General features: G+C 40.2%; 1 protein-coding gene across 1 annotated transcript in view; it reads left to right on the plus strand.

Annotated features, from left to right (window-relative positions):
• LOC124720306 (zinc finger protein 431-like) overlaps positions 1 to 15687 on the plus strand; it is a 162599-nt gene that overhangs the window by 97293 nt on the left and 49619 nt on the right. The window contains exon 5 of the mRNA XM_047245613.1: positions 3247 to 3284. Within this exon, the coding sequence (XP_047101569.1) occupies positions 3247 to 3284 (38 nt within the window). The remainder of the gene's footprint in view (positions 1 to 3246; positions 3285 to 15687) is intronic.

Genomic DNA, 15687 nt, shown 5'->3' on the forward strand with positions numbered 1-15687 from the left:
CTTTTGAGCTAAAGGAATATATACTTCCATTGTTGTTGCATGGTTTTGGTCATTCACTAGATACGTAACCACAGCAGCATGAAGCACTTTATGGAGTGACACTTACATGCATTGCTCTTCTGTGACTGCATGCAAGCAGTACTGACAGCATAACACAACCGAAAAATACTTCTGAGCACTGCTGTAGCCTAACAAAACACTTCAAATACTGTTATCTGCATATTTCCAGAGACTCTTTGACCTCTTTGCTGTAGTTCATTTGCAGTACATACATCATCACTATGATTTACTGCAAAGGTGCTACAAATGAGGAAGAAATTTTTTTTTTTTTTTTTTGTTCTGCTCAGTTACAGGCCAGCTAAGGTTTTACATTTCTTTATGCTACTCCTTCATCTGTACACTTATTTCTCTCCACTCACCTGATGTCCAGTTTCTATCTTGTTGTTTTGGAACTATTTTGTTGTGGAGAGTTTATCAACTCAATTCTGTTTCTGTATTTGGTTTGGTTTTCAATTTCTTGCCTATTTATACAAGTTTCTGGTAGGTCTTTGTGCACTTCTGTAAGCTAATGAGTTTTTTAATAGAAAAGATTTAGTGCTGCTCCACAGTTTTTATTTTCAGTATGCTAAGACTCATTAGCCTTCTTTGCCAAATTTTGGACCCAGTTATTTTCCTACATATTTATATATGCTTGTGTACTGTTTCTGAATTTAAATGTTTGTACTGGTGTTCTGTTTCCTAATATCTTTTCTTTTTTCGTAATTTTCACTATCATTTGTTAAATCTGAAATCAGTGTTTGTGATACAGATGTGTATTCTGGCCAAATGACTGCCCTGCGAGTCAGAGGTACTGCAATTTTGGAGAATGAATTTTTACTATAAACATCTTCTGTTTACTGTAATGCAAAGTCCATTTTTCATAGTCTTCCTCTTGTGGCTCCATTTTCTCCACCATTTGGCTACATGATTTATCATAGATCCTTAAATTTGTCTTCCCCTGACACTCCCATACTCGGTATTTGAGCAGAATTTTGCAGTATTGCTGTTCGCCATTACTGCTTCTTTTCAAAGGAGATGAGTAGTCATGCTTTTCCTACTGTTTCTCTTTCTCTCTGTTTTGTACTTTCTCTACACCATCAGTATTGCTAAATTATCTACAAAAGTATAACAGACAATTTTGACACCCATTTTCTAACCAAGTAGTATTCAACTTCTGGTTCTGACAAGTGCTCCATCTGTTCAATGTTCACTTTTCTAGTATGTTCAGAAAGAAGAATGGAGTTAGTCCATTGCCTTGGCTAAAGTCTGTTCTTATATCAAATGAGGCGGAAGTTCTTTTAAGGGGACTCATGTCGTCTTCTGCATGTCAGATTCTCTAAGAATTTTGAATAAAAGCAGTCGAGTTTTATAGTCATAAGCCTTCTAAAATTTTACAAATGTATTCCAATAGTATTTGGCCACTTTAGTCCTTCATCAATCTGCCCATCACAGGACCTTCCTGTCCTAAGGCATCCCTGATATATCTTGTATTTTAGAATTTCTGCTATTGTTTTCTCCTTGAACTTTTCATGGAATTTCTTTGAATCTTCTGTGAACATGATTATCAGTTATTCTAGGCCAGGAACCACTATTATTAATCAGTGGTAATGTTCAATTTCAACAGGTATCTATGTCTATGAAATTTATCATGATCTTGCAATTGTGCTTTGGTATTGGCACATAAGCTATCTGATATTCTCAAATCATGTTACTGTCAACCGCATATCTTTTTAGTGATTCAGTGATATATGTGGGGGGAGGGGGGAGGTTGGTTATCTACCAACAATTTAGCTAACTGTCTTTTTCTTACTATTTATCCTTTTTTCTGAAATCCACAGTCAGGCGGAAATTTATAAATGAAAACATTTTCTCCCTGGACTGTTATGGAACATGTTTATTCAAAATTAATTTGGCAGCTGTACGATTCTCAAGTGGTAACTCAGTGTGACGTCTGAATCCTTTATAATTCCTTTTGAGGTAATACTTTCCTTGTGTTAACTGTGTTTACAAATTCTGTAGTCATTACAAGACGGGAGTCTTCATAATGTGTATGCCCAGGCAATGGTTGTAATTCATGTACTAATTTCTATCAAAGTCATATCGTACTGCACGTCTTTATATCCACTCCCAAATGACTAGGCATGACATTTAATAATTTTGACGTAGTTCATAATAAGCTGTCGCCTGGGAATGGCATAAGTCGAAATTCCAGTTGTGAATAAATTTCATTGATAGCAGTTTAGGCATAAAGTGTTCTCATCTCCATTCTGTACCAATCTGAGGATAAAAATTTAATAAAATCTGTGATTTCCTCTTGAACTTCAACAGGTGCTCCTCAACATAGTTCTCAGGACTGTTTTGCTTTCTGCATTGTTCTTGTTAACATGATTTATTGATGCATGTGCATCAGTTATTGTGTACCTCTCATCTAAATATTGGATTATTGCAGGAAGTGAGTCTTTCTGGAAGTAACGGAAAATTTTGGTACTGAGTGCAACATAGATTTGACGTTTATGAATGCAGAGCCTAGTTCTGGAGTAGTTTCGCGAATTTCTTCCCTGTGTTCTCTGTAAAAATCTACAGTTCTCTGAATGTGGTATTTCTTCATCTGTGAATGTGCTGTTTTGTAATGCCAATTTTTGTTATACATGTACAGTGTTTGAAAGCATTTTGAGTTTGCCAATATTTATTAATGTTTGTATATTTAATGGTCCAGGCCTGTATGTAGTGTTGGGTGTGAACTTAAGGTTGGGTTTAGAAGTCGCTCCTCACCTCTGCAAGTTGATCTGGGCTGCCCAGAGCACAAAGGCCCAAATGTGTCACTTATGATCATCGATTCATCAGTCAGTGAATGGCAGTTTCCATAATGAAACAAAAGTGAACGGAAATTTCACACAGGGTGTAAGTGCATGACAGGTGAAAGACGTTTTGGTCACTTTTTTTTGTGAAGTGTCTTGTAGGAAGTATGGCTACAACCAAATTACTGGCTTGTCTAGTTATTTACACTACTGAAGACAAAGTGAGAAAATGGAAAGTGAATTCTTACTAATATTTTGTTTCATTAACTGCAACAGTTAATCATGCCCTCTTTAATGATATTTTCAAGTGTTTGGTGGACCAATCACATGGTCGTGGGTGTTAATAGAAATCTATTTATTTACTGTCCCATCAGTTGTAAATCACTGGCCCTTTCTTCATATATTTCAGATGGAAGCCTCAACAAGATATGCATCTGATAGTGCAAGGTAAGTTTCCATAATTCACTGCAGAACTTTTTGAGAAATATTAATTTTTATTTATTGTGAGAGTACTTCAGATATGAAATGCACTACTGTAATTATTCAGTATTTTCAATAAGCACCAACATTACAAGGCAGTATGGTCAGTAATGCTATTCTGTGCAACAACCATTATATGACTGTTCCTACATAAATAGCGCACATGGTTAATATCTGTACAGGAAAATAGAAGTTCAGGTGGTATATCAGCAGCTGTATTTTGCTTAATGCAGACCATCACATGAAAATCACTGAAATTCTACAGATTCGTCTTGATGGGCACAAGCTAATGTCATACTGTCGTAGAACAAGAAAGAAGAAAGGGTGAGTGGCTATAAATCAAAAAATTGGAGCTGATTCCCAGCCTTTCAGATCAATGAATATAGTGTTGCACAACTCTTTCAATGCTGTGCCACAGTGGTGATCAGGAAACACACAGGCTTGTTGTGGTGACAGTTAACGGGCCATGATCAAGAAGAATTGTAAGTAGCTGGTGCCAGTTTCAGTAAGGTTGTGAAGACTTAACTGGTGAATCCTCATTCTCTGTTTCTCCTTCATCCCAGTGTGTTCCTGAAGGCTGGCTCATTCATTAGACACGTTACAGGTGACAAGGTAATGCATAATTCCCAGCTCCAGGTCAATGGTAGGGTTCACACATACCCTCTGATACAGGTCAGGCTCAGAGAGGGGTGACTGTTACTTTCCCAAATGCCAATTGGTCCCTCTGTCAGGAGTTTGAGAGGTGTGACCTGAGGTGTGAACAGTCACATACAGTGGGTGAATCCCCCTCTGAGGGGGCTCCCAGTTGGAAGGAGCATGCCATTGGAGATGTTGGAAATCATTGGGAATTTTTTTGCAGTAGCTCAATCAACGTCTTAGTGTGTGTCTACTAAACGTAAATAGAATGAGGCTAAAGATTTCAAGGCTGTCCCAGCTGCACATCAGTTCCTCATGGTATCACGTAACGGAGATGGTCAGTCCTTTGCTACGGTTAATGCATGCATTATTCTGAAAGTTGTTGTTGCAGTTGCAGGCCCTGTGAAATTCTTTTCTCATTTTTGTAATGCAACTTTGCTTCTGAAGACGTATTCTGATTGTCAAGCCCAACAACTGCTTACAGCATCACCCCTCCTGAGTTATCCTGTTCGTGTTGAGGACCATCGTAGACTGAACTCTTCACATGGTGTTCTTTACATTCTGATGCTAGATGACCTTGCCGATGGAGACATCCACGCTTATCTCTCTAATCATGGTATCACTGTGGCCCATAGAGTAATGAAAAAGATGGATGCAAACTTAATGCCCACATTCACTCTGTTTCTACTGTTTGCTCGAGTAGTGTTTGCCTCAAAGATAAAGGCAGGCTATGAAGTCATTATGGTCCAACCATACATTACAAACAAAATTTCAGCATTATAATGAAACACGTATCCTGTCAAAATATGGCCAAATGTGTTAGTCTTGGCAGAGATACTCATGAGTTCAGCTGTTCTCCTCCTCTCTGCTGTATCAATTGTAATCCCACGAATGTCCCATGTGTCTTAATGAGCGAGCCATCCAGGAGATCTGAGTGAAGGACATCAAACTCCACCTTGTCAGTTGCTGTTGTTTGCTAGTCAAAATCCTTGCATTTTACCATGTGGCATTTACAGTATCTTTTTCGCTATGCCATGCGTAACGGAGGATATGCCCACCCAGACTTGCAAGTTCAAGTTCAGTACTGCAGTAGTGAAATCACTAAGGTCACAGTAGCATCCCCATCTCCTCCTACAGCTGTACAAGAAGCCATCAAATCCTTGCCCCTGGTGGCGAAATCACCTGCTACACAACTGTCAGGCTGGAAGGACAAAAGCAGTACTCCCGCAAAGACTTTCTACAGCTAAAAACATAGTCTTCATCTGCCAACTAGAAAGTTCTAAGAAATCAAACAAAAACAAACTGTCTTACCTTTCCCCAACGTGGAGATCCTCTTCAGTGGTGTTGGCACATGTACCCTCACCCAGCTGACCTCCATTTTGCTGGTGCCCACTGCCTACTGATTTTCTGCCAATGAATTCACAGGCTGACCCAAGGAGAATGCCAAAATGTTTGTAGATCTCATGGAACAGGATTCTCCAGCCTCTGCCCCGGTAGCAGTGAATTTTTGAAGGCTGGCATTCAGCAACCACCAAGGTGAGTAACCTTCATTTGTTCCCTCTTCCCCAATCCCCATTACGACTCTCCTCCAATGGAGCATTTGTGGTACTAGATCCAACAAGGAGGAATTACAGCTGCTCTTGGAATTGCAGTGTTCGCTTGTTTTCTGCTTCCAAGAAAAAAATTGTCCTCACAACCTCTTTGACCTCTCATGTTTCCTTCTGGTCCTCTGTGACCTTTCCCCCAAGGACAGAATTCCACCTCATGGAGCCATGCTGATCATTCATCTCACTGAACACTTGTGTGTAGCTGTTGCAGTCTGCTTTTTCCTCTTTCATTTCACCTGTTCCCTTTGTAACATCTACACCCCTCTGTTATTTGCTGTTACCAAGTTAGACTTACTCCAGCTCATTGGTAAGCTCCTTCACTCCTTTTTGTTGCTTGGTGACTTCAGTTCCCACCATCTGTTTTGAGGCTCTCAGAGAACCTGTCCAAGAGGTTACACCTTTCCTGACCTTCTTAATCCACTCTCTTAGCACTGGAGCACCCATGTTTTTCAGATTCTATGCATATTTATTACCATTTGGACCTCTCGTTCTGCACTGTCCAGCTCACCAGTCATCTTGAATGGCCCACTCCCTCTGACACGTACTCAAGTGATAACTTTCTGTGTGCTACCCATTTTCTGACTTCAACCCCACCTGAGTGCAAACCCAGTTGGCAGGTTTCTGAGGCCGACTGGCGGCTTTACTCCTCCCTCACGACCTTCACATAGCTGTGATGACCAAGTAAAGTACCTTCCAAACGTTATCCTTACCGTTGCAGAATGTTCCATACTGTGCACTTCAAGTTTACTGTAGCATGTCGTGGTCCTTGGTGGACTGAGGGGTGCAGCAATGTGATTCGCTTGTGGAGATGTGCTCTCCACATTTTGAACCATCATCCTGATACATCTGTTTATATGGTTTGTCTTTGTCGGACACATTTATCTGTGAAAACGGGATGCCTGAATGCTCGTCCAGAGTATCATTGTCTTTGCTATCCCCATTAACCATATTATGGATTCTCCCACCAGGCATCTCACCTCCCTGTTCGTCAAGGATTTTACAATCTGTTGCAGTTCTACATCGACTTGTTTCTTTGAGCAGCGTCTTCAGCGTCGTTCCTATCGTCTTTTCCTGTGAAGCTTGGGCAGTGGCTTTCATTTTTCCACTGCCAAAACCTTTTGTATGAATATTTCTCGGCGAAATGAGTTTCTTACATCATTTTACATCTTGTGCCTTTTGTTCTTCCATTTGCTGAAACTAGAAAATTCCTGGGGTTCATGTCTGATACGAAACTTCCTTGGTCATCCCATGTATTCTTAACTTGGCTCTACATAGTACCTAGTTCCTCAGTGTCTTACATCTTCTAAGTGGTACTTCCAGGGGAGCTGATCAGACCACCCTCCTCCGTTTTTTTTATCCCATGTCCATTCATAACTAGACTGTGGGTCTTTAGTTCATTCCTCAGCACCTCTGTCCATCATATGTTGTCTTAACACACTCGACCACCATGGAATACGTTTCACCACTGGCAGTTTTTTCACTAGCCTAGTTGAGTGTCTGTGCAGAAGATGCTGAACTACTAGTCACACTGGCATGATGTCGTCCTCAGTGGATGGGCATGCTTTATCTCTCTCACGTCTGGCCACTCATCCTATTCCCTCATATTTGAAGACGCTCTTGCCTGCCAGTATGGGACACGTCATTCTTCTGTTACCTCCCGGAGTTCACTTTTGGCTTTTGCTTCGGCAGCCTGACTTCACGGTACCTGCCGCATTCCTGAGGGTTGTGAACCCTTCGCCACCTAGGCTTCATGTAGCAGCCCATGTTCATTGTGGGCTTTTATAAGCAGAACTCACTGTAGGAAAAATGCGTAAATAGTATGGACTAACCTGTCATCAAGGTACAAAATTCGTTGCAATATTATGCTCTACACGAATTGTACTGACTGGCAGTATGCCACCAGTTGATAACTCAAAAATTTTATCAATATTATACACCATCACTTGACCCTTTGAGAAACATAGTAGCCATCTTATTGAATATATGTGACCGAAGTCCGCAATGTGTTTCGTTTTTATCTCTGATTTAAACATATTACCTTTTACATGTACCTCAAATCCTTCAACAAAACGTTTCAAGTATGCATATGAATTGCCAATGTCGTAAGAGCCAGGAGGTATTGCCACAACTTCCCCATTCCCTAGACTCAATTTATTATTAATTCAGTAACGTTAGCTATGCTTTTGTGTGTTTCCACACCAGTCGATACTGTACATGACTACTCCCTGCTCATGTATTGGATGAAAGTAGTTTGCTTTCAATTTTGACCAATTAGCATTAGAGTGTACATAATTACATTGCAGCCTCAAATGATGTGGAAACTTGCATACTGCTTGTTTTTATGCAATTTTCTGGAAAAATATCATGCAGAAATATCCTCAGAGGTATGAATGAAGTCATGGTAGTGTCGAACATTGTACAACAGCTGGTTCCTACTGGTGAATTGACAACACAATCCTTCAGGTGGCCTTAAATCACAAAGAGCTCCATACCCCGAACAACATCTAAATTGACAGTTCCACGTTTCTTGGATTTTCACATTGTTTCCGGCAATGTATTCTACACAAACACGGTGTAAAATCTCGTGATTTTAAATTTTCTGATGAGTTTAAGCGGATCTATGTTTTTAATCCTTCTTTCCAGTATCACTGCTGTGGGCTTTTTCTTGAACGTACAACCTAAGCCATTTCCTGTATTGTAAATATGGGCCTTCACCTATAGCGATGGGCTCCATGGTCATATTATGCCTTTTAGCTGCTTGTAATTACTTTTCGCTTTTTCGGGCGTTCTATACTGCTTTAAATATATCAGCTCTCCTAGCTAATGAAAGCAGTGGGTGACTGCCGGGCAAATGGAGTTATCATAAACAGAATTGTTCCACCATATGTCTTTGGTATTGGTAGCAACCTATGCGTTTTAACACATCGTTTCCTTCCTTCTTTCTGCCTCAAGGTTCCTTTTGCCGTTGTCACGAATTTCTTAAACACCACATAGGTTTTTCTTCTTGTTTAATTATGCAGTAAGCTGCATGCAGTATTGTTTGAAGGTTAGTTCAGTACCCAATTTAAGTTCGAGCAAACATTGCCTTATCAACCACATATGCGGACATAGGTTGTCCTGCATGAGTATCCATCTCTTGACATACCTGCGCAACCTCATCAACGAATATTTGGTCTGCAATATGGTGATCTTTGTTTGTAGTGTAGGTGATCGTGTGCTCTTTGTGTACATTGTCCAAAGCGTCAAAGCCCTTATCACCATAAGCTAGGTGCTATTTCAATTTTGTTCCAGCTCCACAGAAATTGTAGCCAAAGATACAAACTTCTGATGGCAGATTCTCGAGAGTACTTGGTTGATAAATTTCCTTGCACTGGTGTCACACTACTGCATGGTTTGAGCTTTGCTTTTCGCATTACATAGTAATTTGCGAGTGGTCACCCAGCTGTTGAGCTTCGATGAGAAACTAAACCATTTCATCAAAGCCCTGTTCCCTCGACATCTTACGATCTGCTCTGAGGAACATAATGGGTTTAAAGCTTTCCCGTAGTTGGTTTGCGGCATCAATAGGTTTGTTCTTAATTCTGTGGTGAATAATGCGATTATACTTGCAATGATTTGTGGCTGTATGTTCAGACATTTGCACATACGTTGAAGATTAAGTTGCTTCCACATTCGGTATCTAATTGTCCAGTTCAACCATTTGGCAATACTAGCTTCCAAATGGGAGAATGTTGAATAGTGATTTATCCCACATCGTTCCAGTTCTGCTTTGAAATGCCTATCGTAAAATTCACTTCCATCATATGCCTCAAGGTTGTTGGGCAGTCGATTTAGTCCTGTGTGCAACAATTATTCAGAAACCTCTCAAACCTTTTTCCCTTTCTTTTCTTTCAAAGGTAAGGCCCAAGCGAAATTGGAGTGTGTGCCTGGAAGTGTGAGAATACAGTGGAAACCATTATTTGGTTATAAGTAGTCTTGTGTATCTAAGAGATCAGCCTGCCATGCATAATCAATTCCTCGTATCACTAGAAATATTATGCATGTGGGTCTGTAAAGCTCATGAACAACTCTCTCCACAATTACTCGACGATGCATATTTTTCTAAGCACAGGTAAGATCGATAATATTTTGTTGATGTAATTTGCATTCTTTTCACCAACTGAAGCTGTAAACAGTCGTAATCGATCTATCTTCATTTAGTTACCATAATTTATATACTTCAGAGGTAGATTGTTTAGTCTTTCTTGCTGAACTTCGCTTTTAGCTACACTATGTGGACCTGCTACTGCTGGTTTAGTTACAGTCCTATATTTGTCGCTCTATGAGACATCCATTCATCCTTTTGGGGTTTTACATGCGTTGGTCATGCTTATTATTGGACCACATGTTTTTATACTTTCAGGGTATATTTTTAACATTCGCCATTTTCAAAATTGTTAACATTAACAGCCTAGGCAATCTTCCACATTCCTTGTTCCCAACTCTTATAGCCTTCCTGGTTAAACATATTGAGCGCTTACCTAACAAATATGGTTTTGCCCTGATGACCACATATCTTTTAAGTCAGCATTCCTCCTCCTCCTCCTCCTCCTCTTTCTGCTTCAATCCATAGTCCATGACAGCTCTTTCAGCCTGTCAGTTACTGGCTTAAATATTACTGAGAGATAATGGTCTCATTGCAGTTGACCTAACTTCCACAAAAGTAACTCCGTTCAAATTGCCAGTTTTTAACATAACACTTTTTCGACAACATGTCGCAGTAAACCAAGCCATTGTTGGCTGATGTGGCCAAGCAGTTCTAGGTGCTTCAGTCTGGAACCACACGACCGCTACGGTCATATCTTGCCTCAGGCATGGATGTGTGTGATGTCCTTAGGTTGGGTAGGTTTAAGTAGTTCTATGTTCTAAGGAACTGATGACCTCAGATGTTGAGTCCCATTGGACTCAGAACCATTTGAACCATTTCTTAACTAAGCCATTTTTGTGACAGTTTACAACTTAGGTTTATTTTCAGACAATTGGTGGTGATGGGCATGAAGTGCCTTAGCTATCACATCGATATTCCACACATACGTTAGTTTTAAATTGACTCCTTTAATTTTCTCGTTGACACACAGTTCGTATTGCTGTATTTGAACATTCAAGACCTCAACATTCATAGCACCTCTCTTAACAAGACTTTCAGTTCCATTAATTTAGTGGTGTTTGCCTCCATTTTTTTGTCAAACCCACGTGCTTTGTGTCCTCTTAATGAATGTGCAACACATGTGCAAATTTTTACATAGTGTACAATATACTGACACAAGTGCGTTTTGGTGCATTGCCTTTTTGAAGAATCTTGTTCAAATTCTGTTTCTATTGACTCTCATTCAGTTTACTAGTTTCATCTGTAACCAGCAAGCTATGCTGAGAGTTACACCATCAGTCCTCAAATATAACGAATTCATTGAGTGACATGTCAGTTCCTACATGTGCATCGAAAATATGCTTTAAATTCAGATTGCCTGTTCGAAAGTTACAAGGTTGGTGTATTCCAGACCAACAGCTTTTGGATGCTTAAGTATGTCTCACTGAAATAAAATATATTGACTTGCATGTGACGAGCAAAGCAGAAATATCTGCAGATATCATGATTTCCCACAGAGATGTTGCTAAATAAGAATGTGCAGTTTTGTTTTACTTTTTCAGGTGGTGGAATATCAGTGCCTGTTAGTCCCTTAATTCCATGTAAAATCTCCTGCAGTAGCTGATGTTTTGAGTGAAACAGAGTTTTTGAAACATATATACATGCTCTTAAGTGGACTCCCACAGGATATGTCAACAGTGTAAAAACTTGATTATTTTCCACAGTATGAAGCACTTCTAATAACAGGAAGTAATGATCCATTCATCTCAGCTTCTCGTTCCTACCTTCATCATTGCAGGACCAGTCATTTAAAGACCCTTGGGGTGAGACTGTTTCGTCCACTTGGTTACGGTGGTAACTTTTTTGTTTACATTGAAATTGAGTTGTTTTACAAACTCTTCTTTACAGCTGAGTATATCAACAAAACTTAAATAAGATCGTAATTCAGTGCCTACATCTGGTTATGTTGAATCATACATTTACACTTCCATCAGTGCACAGAATTCATCATGGAGTCGAGCTATGGTAGTTTCTAATGAGTGGGGAGTTTGGCGAGCTATTGACAGTAGATTACTGCACAGTGTGTCGTAGAATTGGAGGATATGTGACTGCCATCTTTGCCAACACTCTAGCTCATCCTGTACTGCATTTCATTAAATGTTAAAAATCAGCTCCTGTAGATCTGTGCTCCCTCTGTTGTCAAATATTTTAACTGTACCAACTGAATCTCCTGCAGAGATGGTATGATCATTGGTAACATGAGGGGAGAGCGAACTTTTCTGTGGAACAAGGTTGAAATCTGGTTTGACACACTGCATGGTCAATTTCATTCATCCAAGGAGAATATCTTTGTTTTGTTGTTGTCTTCAGCCCATAGATTTGTTTGATGCAGCTCTCCATGCTACTCTATCCTGTGCAAGCTTCATCATTTCCAACTAAATACTGCAACCTACGTTCTTCTGAATCTGCTTAGTGTACTCATCTGCTGGTCTCCCTCTGCGATTTTTACCCTCCATGCTGCCCTCCAATACTAAATTGGTTATCCCTTGATGCCTCAGAATATGCCCTACCAACCGATCCCTTCTCCTAGACAAGTTGTGTCACAAATTCCTCTTCTCTCCAGTTCTTTTTAGTACCTCCACATTATTTACATGATCTACCCATTTAATCTTCAACCTTCTCCTGTAGCACCACATTTCGAAAGCTTCTATTCTTTTCTCGTCCTGACTATTTATCGTCCACGTTTCACAACCATACATAGCTACAATCCATACAAATACCCCAATAAAAAATATTTTAAAGAGATTGCGATCAAGACTGTTTTAAATTTTAATTTCAACTCTCAGAATCACCTGATTTAATTAGAGTACATTCCATTATCCTCGTTTTGCTTTTGTTGTTCATCTTGTAGCCTCCTTTCGAGACACTGTGTGTTCCGTTCAACTGCTCTTCCAGGTTCTTTGCTGTCTCTGACAGAATTACAGTTTCGTCGGCAAACCTCAAAGTTTTTATTTCTTCTCCATGGATTTTAATTACTATTCCAAATTTTTCTTTAGTTTCCTTTACTGCTTGCTGAATGTATAGATCGAATAACATCGGGTATAGGCTACAACCCTGTCTCACTCCCTTCCCAACCACTGCTTCCCTTTCATGTCCCTCGACTCTTAAAACTGCTATCTGGTTTCCGTGCAAATTGTAAATGGCCTTTTACTCCCTCTATTTGACCCCTGCCACCTTCAGAATTTGAAAGAAAGTATTCCAGTCAACATTGTCAAAAGCTTTCTCTAAGTCTACAAATGCCTTTCATTAATCTATCTTCTAAGATAAGTCGTGGGTCAGTATTGCCTCACATGTTCCAACATATCTATGGAATCCAAATTCATCTTCCTCAAGGTCGGCATCTACCAGTTTTTCGATTGGTCTGTAAAGAATTGGTGTTCGTATTTTGCAGCTGTCACTTATTATAATGATGGTTTGGTAATATTCATGCACGTCATCCACACTCGCTTTCTTTGAGATTGGAACTATAATATTCTTCTTGAAGTGTTTTGAGGGTATTTCGCCTGTCTCATACATCTTGCTCACCAGACAGTTTTGTCAGGGCTGACTCTCCCAAGGCTATCAGTAGTTCTAATGGAATGTTGTCTACTCGTGGGGCCTTGTTTCGACTTAAATCTGTCAGTGCTCTGTCAAACTCTTCACGCAGTACCATATCTCCCATTTCATCTTCATCCTCTTCCATTTCCATAATATTGTCCTCAAGTACATCGCCCTTATGTAGACCCTCTGTATATTCCTTCCACCTTTCTGCTTTCCCTTCTTTGCTTAGAATTCGGTTTTCATCTGAGCTCTTGACATTCTCACAAGTGGTTCTCTTTTCTCCAAAGGTCTCTTTAATTTTTCCTGTAGGCATATCTATCTTACCCCTAGTGATATATGCGTCTACATCGTTATATTTGTCCTCTATTCATCCCTGCTTAGCCATTTTGCACTTCCTGCCGATCTCATTTTTGAGACGTTTGTATTCCTTCTTGCCTGATTCATTTACTACATTTTTATATTTTCTCCTTTCATCAATTAAATTCAGTATCTCTTCTGTTATCCAAGGATTTCTACTAGCTCTCGCCTCTTTACCTACTTGATCCTCTGCTGCCTTCACTATTCCATCTCTCAAATCTACCCATTCTTCTTCTACTGTATTTCTTTCCCCCATTCCTATCAATTGTTCCCTTACGTTCTCCCTGGTTTAGTCAGTTTATCCAGTTCCCATCTTCTTAAATTCCCACCTTTTTGCAATTTCTTCATTTTTAATCTACAGTTCACAACCAATAGATTGTGGTCAGAGTCCACATCTGCCCCTGGAAATGTCTTACAATTTAAAACCTGGTTCCTAAATCTCTGTCTTACCATTATATAATCTGTCAGAAACCTTCCAGTGTCTCCAGACGTCTTCCAAGTATACAACCTGTTTTCATGACTCGTAAACCAAGTGTTAGCTATGATAAAGTTATGCTCTGTGCAGAATTCTACAAGGTGGCTTCCTCTTTCATTCCTTTTCCCCATTCCATATTCACCTACTACATTACCTTCTCTTCGTTTTCCTACTATCGAATTCCAGTCCTCCATGCCTAAAAAATGGTTCAAATGGCTCAGAGCACTATGAGACTCAACTTCTGAGGTCATCAGTCCCCTAGAACTTAGAACTACTTAAACCTAACTAACCTAAGGACATCACACACATCCATGCCGGAGGCAGGATTCGAAACCGCGACCGTAGCAGTCTTGCGGTTCCAGACTGTAGTGCTTCCATGCCTATTTAATTTTCGTCTCCCTTCACTATCTGAAAAATTTATATTATCTCATCATACATTCCTTCAATCTCTTCATCTGCGGAAGTAGTTGGCAAAAAAAACTTGCACTACTGTGGTAGGTGTAGGATTCGTGTCTATCTTGGCTACAATAATGCGTTCACTATGCTGTTTGTAGTAACTTACCCATGATGCGGCCGGCCGCGGTGGTCTAGCGGTTCAGGCGCTCAGTCCGGAACTGCGGGACTGCTACAGTCGCAGGTTCGAATCCTGCCTCGGGCATGGATGTGTGTGATGTCCTTAGGTTAGTTAGGTTTAAGTAGTTCTAAGTTCTAGGGGACTGATGACCACAGATGTTAAGCCCCTTGGTGCTCAGAGCCATTTGAACCATTTTTGAACCCATGATGCAATTTTTTTATTCATTATTAAACCTACTCCTGCATTACCCCTATTTTGTATTTATAACCCTGTATTCACCTGACCCAAAGCCTTGTTCTTCCTGCCACCGAACTTCACTAGTTCCCATTATATCTAGCTTTAACCTATCCATTTCCCTTTTTAAATTACCTAACGTACCTGCACAACATTGCACACTCCGATATGTAGAACGCCAGTCTTGTTTCTCCTGATAACTACGACGTCCTGAGTAGTCCCTGCCCAGAGATCCGAATGGGGGACTGTTTTACCTTCGGAATATTTTACCCAAGAGGACGTCATCATTTATCCATACAGTAAAGCTGCATGCCTTCAGGAAAAATTACAGCTGTAGTTTCCCCTTTCTTTCAGCCGTCCACAGTACCAGCATAACAATGCCATTTTGGTTAATGTTACAAGGCCTGATCAGTCAGTCATTCAGACTGCAATTACTGAAAAGGCTTCTGCCCCTCTTCAGGAACCATACGTTTGTCTAACCTCTCAACAGATAACCCTCTGTTGTGGTTGCACGTATGGAATGGCTAGCTGTATCACCGAGGCAGGCAAGCACCACCCCACCAACGGCAAGGTCCATTGTTCACGGGGGGGATATTACTTTGTCATCACTCAATTGATGGTTTTCAGGTAATGCCACTTATTAGAACTCCCTTTTTGATATTACAATGACACTAACATGCTTACACCCACTGGTATTCAAACAGTAGGTTTGATTGGACAGCATTATGTTGACACCAGGTGCCTGCTGCTGCAACGACTTC

Source organism: Schistocerca piceifrons, chromosome 11 (assembly GCF_021461385.2).
Source record: "Schistocerca piceifrons isolate TAMUIC-IGC-003096 chromosome 11, iqSchPice1.1, whole genome shotgun sequence".
NCBI classification, from domain to species: domain Eukaryota; kingdom Metazoa; phylum Arthropoda; class Insecta; order Orthoptera; family Acrididae; genus Schistocerca; species Schistocerca piceifrons.